At 37.7% G+C, this 16,834-nt stretch overlaps 1 protein-coding gene across 1 annotated transcript in view; it reads right to left on the bottom strand.

Moving 5' to 3' along the window:
- The window catches only part of crim1 (cysteine rich transmembrane BMP regulator 1 (chordin-like)), a 130,644-nt gene that overhangs the window by 25,723 nt on the left and 88,087 nt on the right, over positions 1-16,834 (bottom strand). Inside the window, exons 6-7 of the mRNA XM_039667154.2 lie at positions 14,555-14,737; positions 12,748-12,945 (exon numbers count right to left, since the gene is read on the bottom strand). Coding sequence (XP_039523088.2) covers positions 12,748-12,945; positions 14,555-14,737 — 381 coding nt within the window. The remainder of the gene's footprint in view (positions 1-12,747; positions 12,946-14,554; positions 14,738-16,834) is intronic.

Raw genomic sequence — 16,834 nt, forward strand, 5'->3', positions numbered from 1 at the left:
TTTAAACATGGTCAAAATCCATGGAAAACAACATCCACTGAGAAGACAAATCCATTGTTTAAATCCATCATTTGCCGTTTGGCTAGCCTAATCTATCAAAGTGCAAAGTTGTCCGGTAACGTTAGACATGCAATTTTAAGTGTCGCTGTAGCTAGTATGACCAGAAGTCCCGTTTATACCAACCACTATGAAATTGTCCCGGCTAAACAGTAAAGCTAAAAACTAAGAGCTAAAACACTAGCTAGCACTTGGTCACTGCTGCTGTCAGAAAAACAACAGACGTGAATTAAAGGTTGCGTTTACTTAAAGCTGGTAAAACTCGTGGTGCATTCATAGTTGTAAAATATCTCATCTGTTTTTGTCGTTTAACATATATGCATAGCTTTAAAAAAAAATAGTGAGAATTATTTCATATAAATTATTTTAAATAAATTATGTTTTATAAGTCAAACTTACATGTACAAATTCCACCAGTAGTCCTATTACATTTTACTAAAAAGAAACTATGAACAGGGGGTACAAATTGTTTCATATTATTAAGCCTACACTGGTAACACTTTACAATAAGGCTTATTAGTTAATGTATAACATGAACTAACGAACAAAACACCTATTCATCTTTGTTAAAGTTGTTAATAATAATCCATCTCTTCATTGTTAGTTCATTTTAGTTCACAATGCATAACTAATGTTAACAAATGTTAATTTAATACAAATCAGTTTGTTGTTAGACTCCCTTCTTTGTAAACTATCATAAACTGATATCAAGACAATCAATCCGAATCACATAAAATTTGAAAACTGTAGTCTGTACATGCACGTGGTTCTAAATAAATTTTCATTCTGTCCAAAAAAAATTATTAAAACAGTTAAGAGAAAACATACACACGTCATCAGATTTAAGCATATTCCTATACGTTTTGTCAGAAAAGGGTAAATGGTATTTGAGAAAGGGCATCTACATATTACTGGCATAACCAAATCAAACCTTTCAAATATAAGAAATATTTTTGGAAGGTTACTTTCCTACCTCTTAAAGTGTTATTTTACTTAAAGTACAAAAATAAAGTTTTAAAAATGATCCTATACAGATAATAGCCTTCTCATTATTTTTTTTTAAAATATTCTATTGATGTAAAATTAATCCTTACTAGACAGAACTCACTAAATGTTATTTTAATCCTTTCATTGTTATCATAGAAATGTTTGTATAGAGTGATAAAAGTCGAAATGGTCAATAAATTAGAAGTTAAGGTATTTGCCTTTGTATGACCCATTATTGTTTTGCAGATAATGCAAAGGCAGAATACATTAACTTCCGAATAAAGGTCAAAGGTCAAGTTTGAGCTCAAATTTTTTTTATGTAGATAAATATATTCATCATGACAACAACTTGGTCAATTTTCAGTGTCCTACCTATCATACAATTGGCTGGACAACAAAAAAACTTTAAAGTCATTTTTCTCAGTTTCACACTCTGGTGAGTTAAGGTCTTTTGCCTTTGTAGGGCAGATTTGTGGTGTTATCTAGCATTACACTGTAAAAAAAATATTGTTGGTTTCACATAAAAAAGTAAATAACCTGGTTGCCTTAAAATTTTAAGTTGATTGAAATGGAAAAAAATGAGTTAATACAATGAAGGAGATTAATTTAATCATCAGAAACTCAAAATAATAAGTTATCTGAACTAAATAAATTATTTAAGTTGATTCGACAACAGAAAAAAATGCTGTGATAACTAATCTTGAAAATATTTTTTTACAGTGTAGGTGTTTCACTAAATAAATGTGAATATCTTTCACAATCAGCAACGTCAACATAGGCGAATGTATAATATGATAACGAAAACGGTTAGTGAACTAAACTGAACAATTTCAATGTAACAGTAAGATTGTAGGAAGTAACATTATACTGAACGTGTCTGGAAATGTGTATTATAAACAATATGATAGTAGTGGGATAAGTGACGTTAGACAGTAGATCTAGTAAATCAAATAAAAGTTACATCGTAAAGCACCGACTTTTTGTTATCCTGGAACAGTCTTTTGTGTTCATTTCATGTCTCATATTTGTTGTAGTTTACCTTGCTATTTCATTAGAGTTTACCATTATTTCAGCATATCTGAAAACGTGTAATTTATCACAATAAAAATAGTGAAGGTCTCTCTATGAGTCAAACGCTCTGCCGGTGTTGATCCGTGTTTTCGTCCTAAGTCGATCCGATTCACGTTTGGCCTGACGAGCTTCAGCAGATACATTTTTGTTTTTTATATTTATCTGGGGTTTGTGTTGGAGTGTATGTTGTGCTGGAGGGAGGAGTGTTTTGGTGTCATCATGTGCCGTCGCATAGACTGTATATAAAAAGGAGAGAGGCTCCGGAGCGTGCATGCACGTCACATACGATGGATTTCGCAGAAAATCCGACCCGGAGACTTCACTTAGAAATAGGAATACCGGCCTTCAGAGATAATAGCAAAACCCGACAAGTGGATCATTGTAATGTGTGATTACAACCCCTTCACACACAGGCAATAAAAACAGGATTCATTTTAAAAGAGAAGTTACATATAGCACCTTTAAATAAAGGTAAACGACAGAATTTTAATTTCATGGTGAACTATCGCTATATATTAAAAACAGCATTTGTTTGTGGTCATAACAGTGTTTTCCTGCAATGCTAAGAGTTACCAGAGTTGTAGGTTGTGGTCTGAATTGAATGAGAAGAAATAAAGACTGCACTGCAAAGTAAAGCCAAGACAACACATCTTTCTACTGTGCATTCACTGGAAACAAACAGAGCAAGACTAGTCTAATCTGATTTACCAACAAATGACTCACACAATAAGACTCGCAAACAAGCAAGTTATTGGATTGAAACAGCCTGACAAATCCTTCATTGAATAAACTCATGTCTGAATAAAAATAAAGCAACGGTTTGATTGTTGAAACTTAAATCAGTATCATTACTGTCTGACCGTTCACATGATACTGATACTGTACACAGCTGCAGCTTTTTTGTAAAATATTTAATTAAACATTACATTAAATAAATATAAATATATAAATATATTTATATATTTAATAAATATACAATATTTATTAAATTTTTATATATTAAAATATTTATTAAACAATAAATATATTTTTTAAAGAAATTAATACTTTTATTCCGCAAGGACACATTAATTTAATCTAAATCAGAGACAACAAATAAGAAAGACCATGGCAGGTGTCAATTTAAATGTGAGGAGGATGCATATTTTTTATATTAAGAATTAAAAAAATAAATAAAATATAATTATGAAAAAATAGAAGTGTTCTTTAAAAAACTTGAAATAATGCAAATTGTTGACTTTAAGAATATAGTTTCAGTTATGACTTATTATTTTGTCATGTGATTTAGTCTAGTTAGTTTTATATCAAATACAATGTGATTTTCAAAAAAAGGAATATTTTTTTTTTCTTCAAGGAAAAAGGGAGAAACACCTTGTATGTGCCGCTCCCAAATGCTTGGATAAAACACCTCCGTCTCCTTTGATTCAAAATAATGGCTAGTGCGGTGGCTGAGATATATGTGAACCTACCAACATCCATTGCCATGATTTTTGAAATGACTTATCGCGAGAGGGAAAAAAATATGCTACTTTTCTCTCCACAATTTGTCTCAAATGTAAGGACATACAGTTATTAAATAAAAAAACGAGCTCTCAACGATAAACAGAAACCTGAAGCGAAAAAATAGCTTTCCGTTTTCCCAATTCATTAAAGCACGCTGTTACCGTAACATTTCAAGCCGTGTCGCATTAGTGCCTCGCTTTGTTTCTTCCTATGTGGCTCCACAACAAACAGATCATGCTCATATTCAAAGACTGCTAGAAATAAACAAGTGAAATGAAGGCACATATTTAAACATATTAAATATGGAATAATACCAGCGCAAAACGCTCCTGGCCGTGGGGTTTGCTATAAAACCTGGTGTGCGATCTTTGGGGGTTGAACCCAACCTGACAGCTTTCATTTGCTTAATTACACATGCTGCGTCTGGTACAATAACTTGCCTCTGACAGGGAGAGGGTGTCACCTTGAGGAAATGAGCTCTTCTAACAAATAATAATTAGGAAATAAAAATGCACAGAGTGCAGGGCAGCTGGCAAATGAGCTAAATTAAGCTGTCCTGGGACCGGGGGGATAGAGTCAGGGCTGTGTCCAACAGGGCCCAGAGGACAGAGGCAGGACATGGACACACACCAGCAGCGGTGGGATGTTTCAGTGCCAAAGGAGAACACTGGAGTGGGGTACATCTGTTCACAAAAACGGGCAAACACACCAGTGCTTGTGTTGGGTATTTACAATGTAAATAATGTTAAACAACGGTCAGTTCTGGTTCTAATTATTCAAATAAAATAAAGATATACTTACTAACTGGCTATATTTTACATTTAAATCTTAAAGACACTCAATATTAAAGGGAAACTCCACTGTTTTTTCATATTAAGTGATGTGAGTGATGATATTACTGTGCTAAGTCCATAGATTTATATGCGCCGAGTCGAAGTGCTCGAGCGATTGAGTGACGCACTGAGATGAGAGAGGTATGTATAAACTCGTTTTAGTAGTTCACTTTTAAAAAAAACTTTTACTGATAATTTACTCACCCCATGTCATCCAAGATGTCCACATCTTTTTCCAGATGTCCAGATAAGACCCTTATTCATCGTCTGGAAATGTTTAAAGCCCTTTGAAGCTGCACTGAATCTCTCATTTGGACCTTGAACCGTTTGGTTCCCAATGAAGTCCATTATATGGAGAAAATCCTGGAATGTTTTCATCAAAAACCTTCATTTCTTTTAAACTGAAGAAAGAATGACATGGACATCTTCGATGACATGGGGGTGAGTAAATTATCAGCAAAAGTTTTTTTAAAAGTGAACTACTCCTTTAAGGGAATAACATAGTTTAATATGAAAAAAACGGAGGAGTATCCCTTTAAATGAACTAATCCTATAAGATGGCCACAGTCACAGCAGCAGAATACTAGTCCTTAATGTGGTTCCTTTCACACACAGTTCAGTTATTTACAGGAATGACAACCACATTCGATAGAAGCTTGTTTCTGCCATAGAATAACGATAACTGCAAGAAACGATAATTTACATCTCGCAATAATTGCTTTTTTCTCAGAATTGCGAGACATAAACTTGCAATTGCGTGTTATAAAGTCAGAATCGTGCAATTCTGACTTTTTATACTTTTTTAAAATGGCTGGCCCTTCAGTACTATTGTTACTGGAAGCTGTGGAACCTCAACAAACTCGTCTCCATACCGGATAAATATTGTGAATGTTCTGACCTAATCTGACTTCTGACCTGTAATGTTGCCTGAATCATAATCATACACAGTTCATTCGTTGGTCAGAGAAGAACTAGTCCCCGACTGAGCCTGGTTTCTCCCAAGGTTTTTCCCTCCATTCTGTCTCCTGATGGAGTTTGGGTTCCTTGCCACTGTCGCCTTGGCTTTTGGCTTGCTTAGTTGGGGACATTTAATATTCAACAATACTATTGATCTGGTGGACGATGACGATTTCTTCTAGAAACAAGCTTGTTATCACTGTGAAGCTGCTAAAAAGCGCTATATGAATAAAGGTGACTTGACTTGACTGGAATGTGTTGATCACTTTCCATGCCATGTAAATGAGAGGTGCAGATCTTGCCAACAGGTATATGGCTATTTAAGTCCTCTATCGAGGGAGATATCAGGCATCATTACAGCTTCCGTTTATTTCACCAGTTCCCATCTTTTATTAGGGCCACATATGGCTCTGCTGAATGCACATGGCAATTTCTTTGCTTTATCCGGCAAGATAAAAGTCATAGAATGGAGTAACAGTCCTATCTTTATTTTTGATTGCAGCACTGCTATCACAAGGCTGCCGACACTTCGACTCTGACAGCAGGAGACAACAGGCTTTGTTATGGATGGAAGGTGACAAAACAGAACTGAGTGTGTGACTTCAAAACACTAGTCATGGACACAATACAGTAAATGTGTTGTTCTTCATTGCATAGGAACCTTTTCATTCACGATGCATTGAACATATCCAGTAACTACTAGTATCTGTGACAGAGGGAATTCATTACAGTTCAGAGTTCAAAACGAGTTGCATTCTATAGACATCATCTGTGACAGAAAACTTGTCTCAGTTTGTAAAAACAAATAAATAGCAAGCAATGCACTTTTTAGGGCCTGAGCAACGATGGACCCTATTGGAATTGCTCCGTTTATTTGGCTTTATTTAAAAAAAAAAAAAAAAGGGCATAAACCTTACATACATTAACAAAATCACAAAATAATGTATTAACCTTGCTTATTGCTTATATATATATAATTTTAAAAAGTTATTAAAAACTCCTTTAATGACTATGTAAATACGAGTATAAAGCCAAAAGGGACCCTTTATAAAAACAAAAACTGCTAACAGACAACCATTCACATTAAACTGTATAGTCCAATTGTTCAAAGAACGATTTTGAAAACTTTATAGCTCAAATAACTTAGAATTTGTATTGTGTTTCAACAAAAACAGCAGCATAATTTATATATACATAGCACAAGGAATACAGTACATTGATAGCAAGTGATTTATATTTTTTTTTACTGCTTCTGTCGAATCTGGAATATATTTTAAGAGCTTGCATTACACCGTAGCCGTGGAGAATAGATGCCCAAATATCAACCCTTTAGTACAACTTCTGCTCCCTGTACTGACATTTAGCTGATGCTTTTATCCAGAGCAACAGGATACAATATTTATTACAGGGTATAATAGCCCCGCAGCAACTTAGGGCCTTGCTCAAGGGCCCCATGCTAACAGTTAATGAATGGCTCCTTGCTGGGTTCAAACCTGCAAACTTCTGGATACCATTCCAGATACAGGAATAGCTCATTTAAAATGATGAAAAAACACAACAGAAGTAAAATAAAAGGGGTGCATATGATCACAAATGCTATATTCCAAGTCTTCTGAAGCCATTTGATAGGTTTGTGTGAGTAAAGGATGTGACACTAACAGACATCACTGTGATTGGCAGTCCAGCTTAGCAAAGGAGTAGTTCACTTAAAAAAAAACAAAAAAAACTTTTGCTGATAATTTACTCACCCCCATGTCATCCAAGATATCCATGTCTTTCTTTCTTCAGTCGAAAAGAAATTAAGGTTTTTGATGAAAACATTCCAGGATTTTTCTCCATATAATGCACTTCAATGGGAACCAAACAGTTCAAGGTCCAAAAGACAGTTTCAGTGCAAACTGCAAACTGTTCAAAGGGCTTTAAACTATTCCAGACGATGAATAAGGGTCTTATCAAGCGAAACGATCGCTCATTTAAAAAAATAATAATAACAGTTTAAGTTTTATAAGCTCAAATGGTTGCCTTGCTCTGTTCTGTGATGCGCGTTCGTGACTCTCCTGTTCAAACTCGTTTATTAAAATGAACAAATCTTTTTTCGTGTCATTTGGTTCATTCAACGAACGAAATGAACAAATTGACTCGGGAAAAGATTTGTTCATTTTGATGAACGAGTTCGAATAGGAGAGTCACGAACGCGCATCACACCCAAACCCTAACCCCAACAGAGCAAGGCGACCCTTAAACTTTTTTTTTTTTAAATGAGCGATCGTTTCGCTTGATAAGAACCTTATTTATCGTCTGGAATCGTTTAAAGCCCTTTGAACAGTTTGCACTGAAACTGTCTTTTGGACCTTGAACCGTTTGCCGCTGAAATGAAGTGCATTATATGGAGAAAAATCCTGGAATGTTTTCATCAAAAACCTTAATTTGTTTTCGACTGAAGAAAGAAAGACATGGACATCTTGGATGACATGGGGGTGAGTAAATTATCAGCAAAAGTGTTTTTAAAAGGGGACTACTCCTTTAAGCAAGCATGGCTTTGTTTACTGTCTGTATATCAAATATATTGAATGACGAATACAGACTACTATATTTTTTTCTCTCTCAAAGAGGCACAGAACATACAGTAAATGCTAGTTGGTCATTGGCTGTAGTATCTGTGGTGTGCGACGAAACTTAAGGCGACGTGAGGCGACACCACAGTTAACCTTTGTTGCCGCTAGTTCTTTGATGTTGCTTTGGTGAGTTATGGCCTTTAAAGATTTTAAATGAGTTTTAGTTATTAAAATGTTGGTCTGTTCATCGCACAAAGGTATCTTATGACTTCAGTAGACATATGAGACCACTTTTATGGTGCTCTTTCAGCCATTTCTGGAGCTAGAAAGCTTTAAACTCACTTCCACTGTAAAGAGATTGTGGAAGATAACTCATTTTTTTGAGCAGTGGTAGAAAGTGTAAATATGGCCGTGGACTCCTTTAACGTTGTGAGACAATCTGCTAAACTTCTCTTTTTGTCCTCCATGGAAGTAAGAATACCATATCCATTTGACTGACTTGAGTGTGAGAGCAAAATACGGAGTGATGAATTCATAAGAAGCACTAACTGGTTAGTCACCTTGCCGTCACAGTGGGTGGATTTCGAATATTTTCACATTCATGTAGTCTGTCTGTGCTTAACCTTTCACTGCAGTCCGTGATGATGAGCAGGCACACACACTGCCTTTGATCTACCTCTGCACCGCCCGGAGAAAGAGCCAGAGAGAGAGAAAGAGAGAATTCAAATAAAGAGCGAGCGCTGTATTTGAGATGTGTTTAGAGGTGCATCATCGGTATTGTGTGAATAGAACTTTGCATGGAAAGCCATAGTGTACTACCCCCTCACTTCACCTCAGTACCGAAGTGAGTGCTCTCCACGGTCAGGCAGACCCATCTAAACCTCTAATTGCTTCACAGGCCAAAAGGCGTATGAAAGATTAATTGAAAAGGGGTGAATGTGAGCATGCTGCACTGCGAAGGTCTGCAGACATACTGCTGTCACTCTCTGTCCATCCACTGCTTTTTTTCCCTCTCTCTACAAGCCTTGTTAAAACCAGACAGAGTTGTGGTCTGGCAAAGCGTCATAGACAAATCATTTCCAGAGGGGCGTCACCAACGGACATCGCGGGTAGACCTAAAACCAATCAGAGCGATGAAGGAGAAACATCTCTGAGTGTTGTTCTTTGCTCGAATTTTAACAAAAAGGAAAAGTTCAAATCTCTTAAAACAGACGCGATAGCTGATTCGAACGAGCGATGTTCGACGGCGGCATCCATCTTTGTAATGTGGGCTACAAAATCTACTTCAAAATCTTTGTAAATCGCTGTCGTCATCGTGTAAAGCCCGCCCCAACGTTTCTGATTGGTGCCGCGATTTCGACGAACTGGAAATGGGCTTGAATGAGCTCTTTGCCAGACTAACTTTCAGAGCAAATCTAAATTTGCCGGAAATTGTCTGGGTTTTCCCAAGCTATCTCTCTACCTCAACCAGCTCAAACAACCTCAAGTCTTAAGGGCCGCTAACCACAGACTTTGCATCCTGAATTATATTAAATCTAAAGAAAATGTGAATAGTGGTTGTGCAAGCAAAACAAACAAAAATATCATATATATATATCATGGTATATTCTGCTTGTATATAGAAAATCTATTATAAATTATTATAATTACGATTATTATTTGAGAGTATTCAAAGATTATTTATAACAACTGTAGCCTGGCATCAGAATAGTAAAACTGACATAATAAAGTGTCTATTCTAGAGTTTTTTAAAAATGTTAAACACTTTATGATCGTAGGTTGAGTGTTTAAACATGCAAAAGCTAACAGCAACAAATAAAAAAAAAATTCCCTTTTTAAATGTACGTTTTTGTGCAGTAAAAAATGAAATGTCCCAGCTTAAAATCAATGCAAAGCGCAAAGTCTTTGGGATTTTTCAAAAGATTTATCATACGGCATGTGAAATCAGACTGCGTAGAAACTGCTTCTCAACAAGCCACACAGTTTGAGGCATCACTCATGTCTGTGGCACATTTGTTGACACGCATAACCCCGAGTGTGAGCCACAGTAAGGCTTGCCTTTACTATTAGCAAGCACCACTATGAGACGAAGCACTCCAGGCGTTGTTTTCTCTCAATATACTGAGCCGGAGCAAAAGAAGGATGCTTCATTTGCTTGGATCTTTAATTGGAAGGAGGTTGAAGGTGTAGAGGGTAGATGAGACAGACAGGAATCCTATTACCCCCGGTGTGACTCAATTTCACTGGAACTGCATTGATCATAATCAACACGACAGTTGGTGGAGTCTCGCCCCCACAGCCACAAAAAGAAAATGCAGGTTGTTTAGTATGGTTTTTCATAACCTCCTCCACACATATTGTCAGTCTGGCATTTAGGATGGCTTGATAAGATTGCTAATCGCTCTGAACAAGCTTTCCTTTCCCGGTCCCAAGTCTGTGAATAACACGGGCTGAAAAGAACATTATGTAACTTTGTGATTTGAAAATCTAGACGGCAAACGGAGACGTGAGAAAATCTATATTCTCCGGCTTTATTCAAAAGGATGATGTCATCGGCCGACACACACAGCCAATCCTGGGAGAAATTCATTATCCGACATTCCTGCCACTCATCTATCACTTGCTCGCTTCTTCCCATGTGTGAAATAACCTTTATAAACCCTCTCTACAAGAATGTAGCCACCGCCCTGGAAAACCAACCTGCGTTCCTGCATACCGAAGTGTGCGTCCACACCTCGCGGTGCTTAATCTTGTGATGGGATACAAAACGTTGCTCGCAACAAACACTGAGAGGAAAACCCAGCCAGCTGCAGTGGGAGTGGAAGTCCCAGGGGTAGCCGCAACAGATCTGAGAGCAGTATGAAAAATACATGGGCAGGTGGGATATGATATTCCACTGCTGGCGAGGGTAGGGAGCAAGGTCTACTGGAGGGAAATCCACAGGAAGGGTTTTGGTGCAGCGTTGCATGACAGTAAAGGAGACACAACGCATATAGACCTGAGACATGAGGCGATGGAGATGTTTAGGTTGTGCTGGATGGGGGTTCCAGGTATGCATCTGCCTGTCCTGCTCTCAGTCTAATAGATTATTCACACATACAGTATGTGACTGGAATGGAAACTCAAAACATTCAGAGTACTACAGAACATCGAGAAGAAACAGAGAAAGTGCTCGCTCAGAAGTCCAATTCATTTTAGAGAGTCAGCCATTTCAGTCAAGCAGTTCAAAAACAATTCACTGATTTGTCGAATCGTCACTCACTGTGATGACCTCATCGTTTTGTAGACAAATGAGTACATATTAAGATAGCAGAGTTTGCAAAGGCAAGCATTGCTATAATAAATTCTGTACTGTAGTCTTAACCATCTTCAGGTCTGCCTTGACCTTAACCTGGACTCAAATTAGTTAGTTAATGTGCCTATTTAGTGTTAGAGGTTCGTTCTTTGACTTGCGATTATCACTTGGCTGATTAAATGCACAGATTAATTCACATTGAAGGGATTCAAGACCTTTTGAACATTTGGTTGACTATATGTAACTTTGCAACTGCATTTCAACTTTTTCTAACCATAACCCTATTAGTCTACTAACACTCTAAGTCGACATGTAAAGTTACTTATGGCGCTTTTTCATTACCAGTACCAACTCGACTCGACTCGGCTCGCTTTTCGTTCTGTTTTCCATCGCAGACAGTACCGCCACACATAGTACCCGGTCGTCATAGCGACGCCTTTCGTTCCTCGTTGCCCTATCAAGCTCTCGCTGGATCCTCTCTTCGGCATCCAAACAAAGGAAAGTCTGCAACTCCTCGTTTAACCACGGCGTATTCTTCCGAGTTGCCATAATATTAGTAGTTAGTTTAGTAACTATCTCTGGCCAAACTATTTAAAAATGGCGGGAATATTCTGAATACGCCATCTGGCGCATGCAATGGTGACGCAGTGAATGGTGACGATTCTCTCTGACCAATCAGCAGTCGGCATTGATTTCACGACACATTTTAGTACCGGCTCAGCTCGCCTTAGCTCGCTCAGAACCTTGCCAGAGGTGATAGAAAAAAAGTACTCTAAAGCAGGTACCGGAACATCTTTTACACAGTGGAAAACCAAACAAAGGCGAGCCAAGCTGAGTCGAGTTCACTACTGTGTAGTGGAAAAACGCCATGGTCAGTAGAGCGTCTGTTGGGGGAGCATCCCAATAAAGAGTTAGCAGATATTAAGTAGATATTCTACTAATACTCTAATGAGAGTTAGTTGACATGTAGTTGCAAAGTTACTTATAGTCAACCGAATGTTTAAAAGGGACCATCAAAATAAAGTATTACCCTCAAGACATATCTAGGGGCCAGAATATCATAGAGAGCACTTGATTTGGGTAGGTAAGGAACAGTCTAGTGAGGACCTACAATACAGCACTCTAGCAAACATCCAAAACGACCTATACATTGCATAGTAAGGCGCTTAAAGCCACTCAGAACATCTCGCCAACTGTCTAGCAATACCATAGCAACCACTATAGCATCATAGAAGAGAGTTTTGCAAGCATTGTGTTAACGCTAGACTAAACTGTAGCATTGCCTTAACCTGAAAGTGAAACTGACCATAGAAGATAGTTTACACTGGCTATAGCTAACTATAGAAGAGTTTACACTGGCTATTGTGATAAATGATTTTGAAATTTCATGATGACACATAACTAGAAACATTTCTGTCCATGTACTTTCAGGTCCAAGAACAATACAACACAACTCCATCCCACATCCATAAAGTGCATGTGTACTTACCCTCACATACGGGGCAGCACTCTCCGGGAACGGTGACAGGATTGAGGCAGCTGTGGCCACAGGCAGCTGCCACACAGCGGGCGTCTCCACTCACACACTGGCAGAAGGTGCAGTCGTCCTCACGCCAGTGGTCTCCGTGAGCCAGGATCTGGCCATTCACATAGCAGCCGGCTAAATTGAGCAACGGGTAGATGGGGTCTATACGGGAGAAGGTACGAGAGCAAAAAGACATTGAACATCCTGACATCCTCTACAGTGAACCCTGCTGGAAAGGTCAGTTTATGCTGTTTCAGAACATAGCAGACGGTTCCTGACCACCTTCAGTTTGGCTGGTTAGTTGCTGTTTCAAGAACTCCCTTTCACACAGATATTATGGAAAATTCAGGCTCTGAGATTGTGTGATTTTGTTTATTCACACTGTCAGAGCTTTACAGTGTTTTATGTTCAACCATGTTCCAAAACAGGTATCAGCTTAATGGATTTTCCAGCAGGGTCAGAGTTTCTACACTTGAAAACAGAGTTAAAATAAACAAACGCAACATACATGAAGGATGAGCCAGAGTATTATTTCTAAAGGTGGGTTCACTTTTACAGAATTTTTCATAATAGAGTGGAGTCATTTCAATAGAAATCCATGCAATATTGAATTTCGCTCAAGAGCAAATGATTTCCCAATGCAGATTTTGCCTTAAGTTCAAGTTGGCCGTGTTGCAACCAATAGAAACTGGTTTGAAAGTGACATTGGGTGAACTCTGCTTCATATATTGACAGACTATTGACAATGGAAGTTTTTTACCCGTGCAATTTTGCTAATGTAACCGCAACTTAAGACTAGGGGGCCTCAGAAAACTTCCAAGGGGGCCTATAATTTATTTTTTTGCACAATTGTAAAAGTGTGATTTCTAAACCAGAAAAGTAATGTAAATTAATAAAATCTTAACTCCATGGTCACTTTATAGTTATGCCAAAGTCAGGTGAAAATTTTTGTGGACAATGGGGACCCTTGAGGTCAAAAAGGTTAAGTTGTTGATTCCAATGAATTGTTTCCTTTATAGTCAGTACATGGATTCATATTTACAGTGAGCCGTCTAACTTTAGTTGGCCGTTTTCATTTGTTTAATTCATTGCAGTAAAACTCAGGAGGAAAGCTACAGGGGACTGGGGAGTTTTGCTTTAATTAACTACATAACAGCAAAATCATTCGCAAACTACAACATGACCACAATCTGATAAATATAGCATGAGCAGAAAACGTAGCAAGGTAATTTCAAGCCATTATGTATTGGACAACAGAACCTACCCACAAGAGAAGCATTGCAATCGAAATTACATACTCCCTTGAAGCCTATTACAGGTTGTCTACAAAATAAAACAATGAACAGTTTCCCTGAACTAATTAGCCTTGGATGCTCATTGAATTGGGAGAATACAAAGCACAAAACAAATGTTTCCCGCAAATTTAACGTCCAATCGACAGAATCTTCCCCATCAAGTAATGTAAAAATGCACAATATCCTCTTTAAAGTTAAAAAACTAGTCACGTCATAATTGCTTTAGAATCTAGTTTTGGACCTGGATGACATAGTTCATTAAAATTCACAAAAATCACCTCAATTACAGGCAGAGCATCAACAGCAAATGCAAAAGAGGCCCTAAGGCACAAGGTGCTAAATGCTAAAGACTGCTTGTATCATTTGGAGAAAGGTGCACATATACGACAGCTTATGCTCATATAAAACAGTGTACGGAGAACAGGAATATTTTCTTGTACATGCGGTTTCCTGAGCTAATGCAAGGGTCATCTAACCTTCACAAACCGGACAACACTCTCCATCAGGGACGTAGTAGCGCTCGCAGTGGAGGACGCCACACTGGGCCGTAAAGCACACGGATACCCCTCCCTGACAGCGGCAGAAGCGGCAGGCGTCCATCCTAAACATGTCCCCATCATGGTACTCCACTCCGTTGAAAGTGCAGGCCGGCTTTGTCTCTGCAAAACACAGTAATCAGGACACAGTGCATTAGAGGGTGTCGCATATATGACTGACAGAACAACAAAACAAACAGGGTCTTGATGACAGGGCCAAGAAGAATAGTTAGTTATGGGGTACGCAGGGACCTAAACGGTGTGCATTTGTGACCGAGAGAGCTTTTAGCAGCCATGGCAACCTCTAGACACCAAATTCCCCTTTCAGTTCATGCATTACAATGCCTACACTTGTGTACACGGGAACGGTCCTTTTTTGCGCCAAAATGAAGTCTCTTTGCACATAAACTCACACTTTGAGGACTTATGTTTATGCCGTATTCAAGAAAAATATATTTTTTTTAAATATAAAAGTATAATTATTAAATTGTGACTTATATCTCATGGTTAACACCAGTAAACACAGTGGCAAGCAGGGCGGGGCCGAGAGCTGTGGGAACGGAAGTACAAAAGGACGAGCGACGACAGTAAAGGACGATAGAGGACCAGGCCTGGCTTTATGTTGTTGTTTTGTTTTAGTTTATGTGGCAGTTGTCCATGAGGGGTTGCTTTAGTTTTCCGGGGGTATATTTTACTGTTTATTTTGTGAATTAAAGTTATGTTGATTGTGGGCCGGTTCCCACCTCCTTCTTTCCTGAACTCTGAACATTGTTACAAACACATTCAGTTCCTTTAACAAGAAAGAAAACTAAATAATAGATCTAGAATAAAAATGCAAACACAAAACTCAAAACAAATAATAAACTGTGGTGGAGTAACACATTACAAGTAATTCAATTCAATTCAATTCACTCAACTTCAATCTCACTTTATCAAGCGATGTCTTCGCTGCTGACCTTTAATGATCCAATTCAACCATACTAATGAGAAAAAAACTAATGAGACTTTACCACATCACATTTGTGTTTCACTTTTTTCCATGTTTTTATTACTAAAGTAAATGTTGAACTTTCTTCTCCTGCGATCCAGAATGGTTTGTCTGAGCTGCGCCCTCAACTGTACAGCCATGAATTTGCATTTCCTTCAGTCTAAGGCTTATTCATTTAACTTTTGGTGTGAAAAGGGCTTTACATTGGCCAAGAATATAACCTTTGTTTTGTTATAAAAAAAATTAAATAAAAAAAGCAGAGAAAAAGTAACAATGGATTACTTTCTATAAAAAGTAGTAACACAATTAGTTACTTTATTAAGGAGTAATACAATATTTTAATGCATTACTTTTATAATAATGAGGCATTTATATAGTGCTTTACTATGTACTACTGTACACCTAAATGGATTCACAATCATATCAGGGAATCTCTCCACAAACACCACAAGTGTGCAGCATCCACTTGGATTATGGTACGGCAGCCACAGTACAACGGCTCCAGCGCCCTCACCACACTCCAGCTATCGGTGGAGAGGAGAGAGCGTGATAGAGCCAATTAAAAATAACTTTCCCCAACACTTGTAATAAATAATTAAACACCTTTGGTCATAATCTGATACTTTGCTTGTTGAGCTTTAATAATAATTAAATTGCATCATAGAAATACTGGAAATGACATTACTTTTGCTAAACATCCCATGCGAGCTTGATTTATAAATAAATTACCCACAGTGTTTTATTTTCTCTTTCATTTACTGTTAAATGGCTGCTAATATATATGGCCTTCAAACAAGGTCGATTAAGAAGCACATTTTTTAAAAGGTCTTTCTTCTGAATAGTCTTTAAAAGATAAACATCTTGTTTTGAGCAATACTGAAAAGTATTATTTAGTAAGTACTTTTTTAATAATTGAACAATTAAACTTGGTGTTTTTGTTTTTTTCAAATAGTGACAGTTATTTGAAGGTTATAACACCAAAAAAATGTTTTATTCAGGAAATATGTGCCACTTCCTCTCATTGTGCTTATCCTTAATCACGCCAAACACGTCCTTGAAGACATCTGATAACAGCATAGTTGACGGGCCTGAGATGTCTGAAGGATCCCTCGGCCTATGACAAACAAGAGGCCTTGGAACATTCCATGAAAAAACTTTCAAGCGAAATAGTGACAGAATATCAAAGCAATCCATTGAGAGAAATTATTAGAAACCATGGAGCCAACAAAAAG

Source organism: Pimephales promelas, chromosome 15, assembly GCF_988280905.1.
Source record: "Pimephales promelas chromosome 15, fPimPro1.hap1.1, whole genome shotgun sequence".
Classification (NCBI taxonomy): domain Eukaryota; kingdom Metazoa; phylum Chordata; class Actinopteri; order Cypriniformes; family Leuciscidae; genus Pimephales; species Pimephales promelas.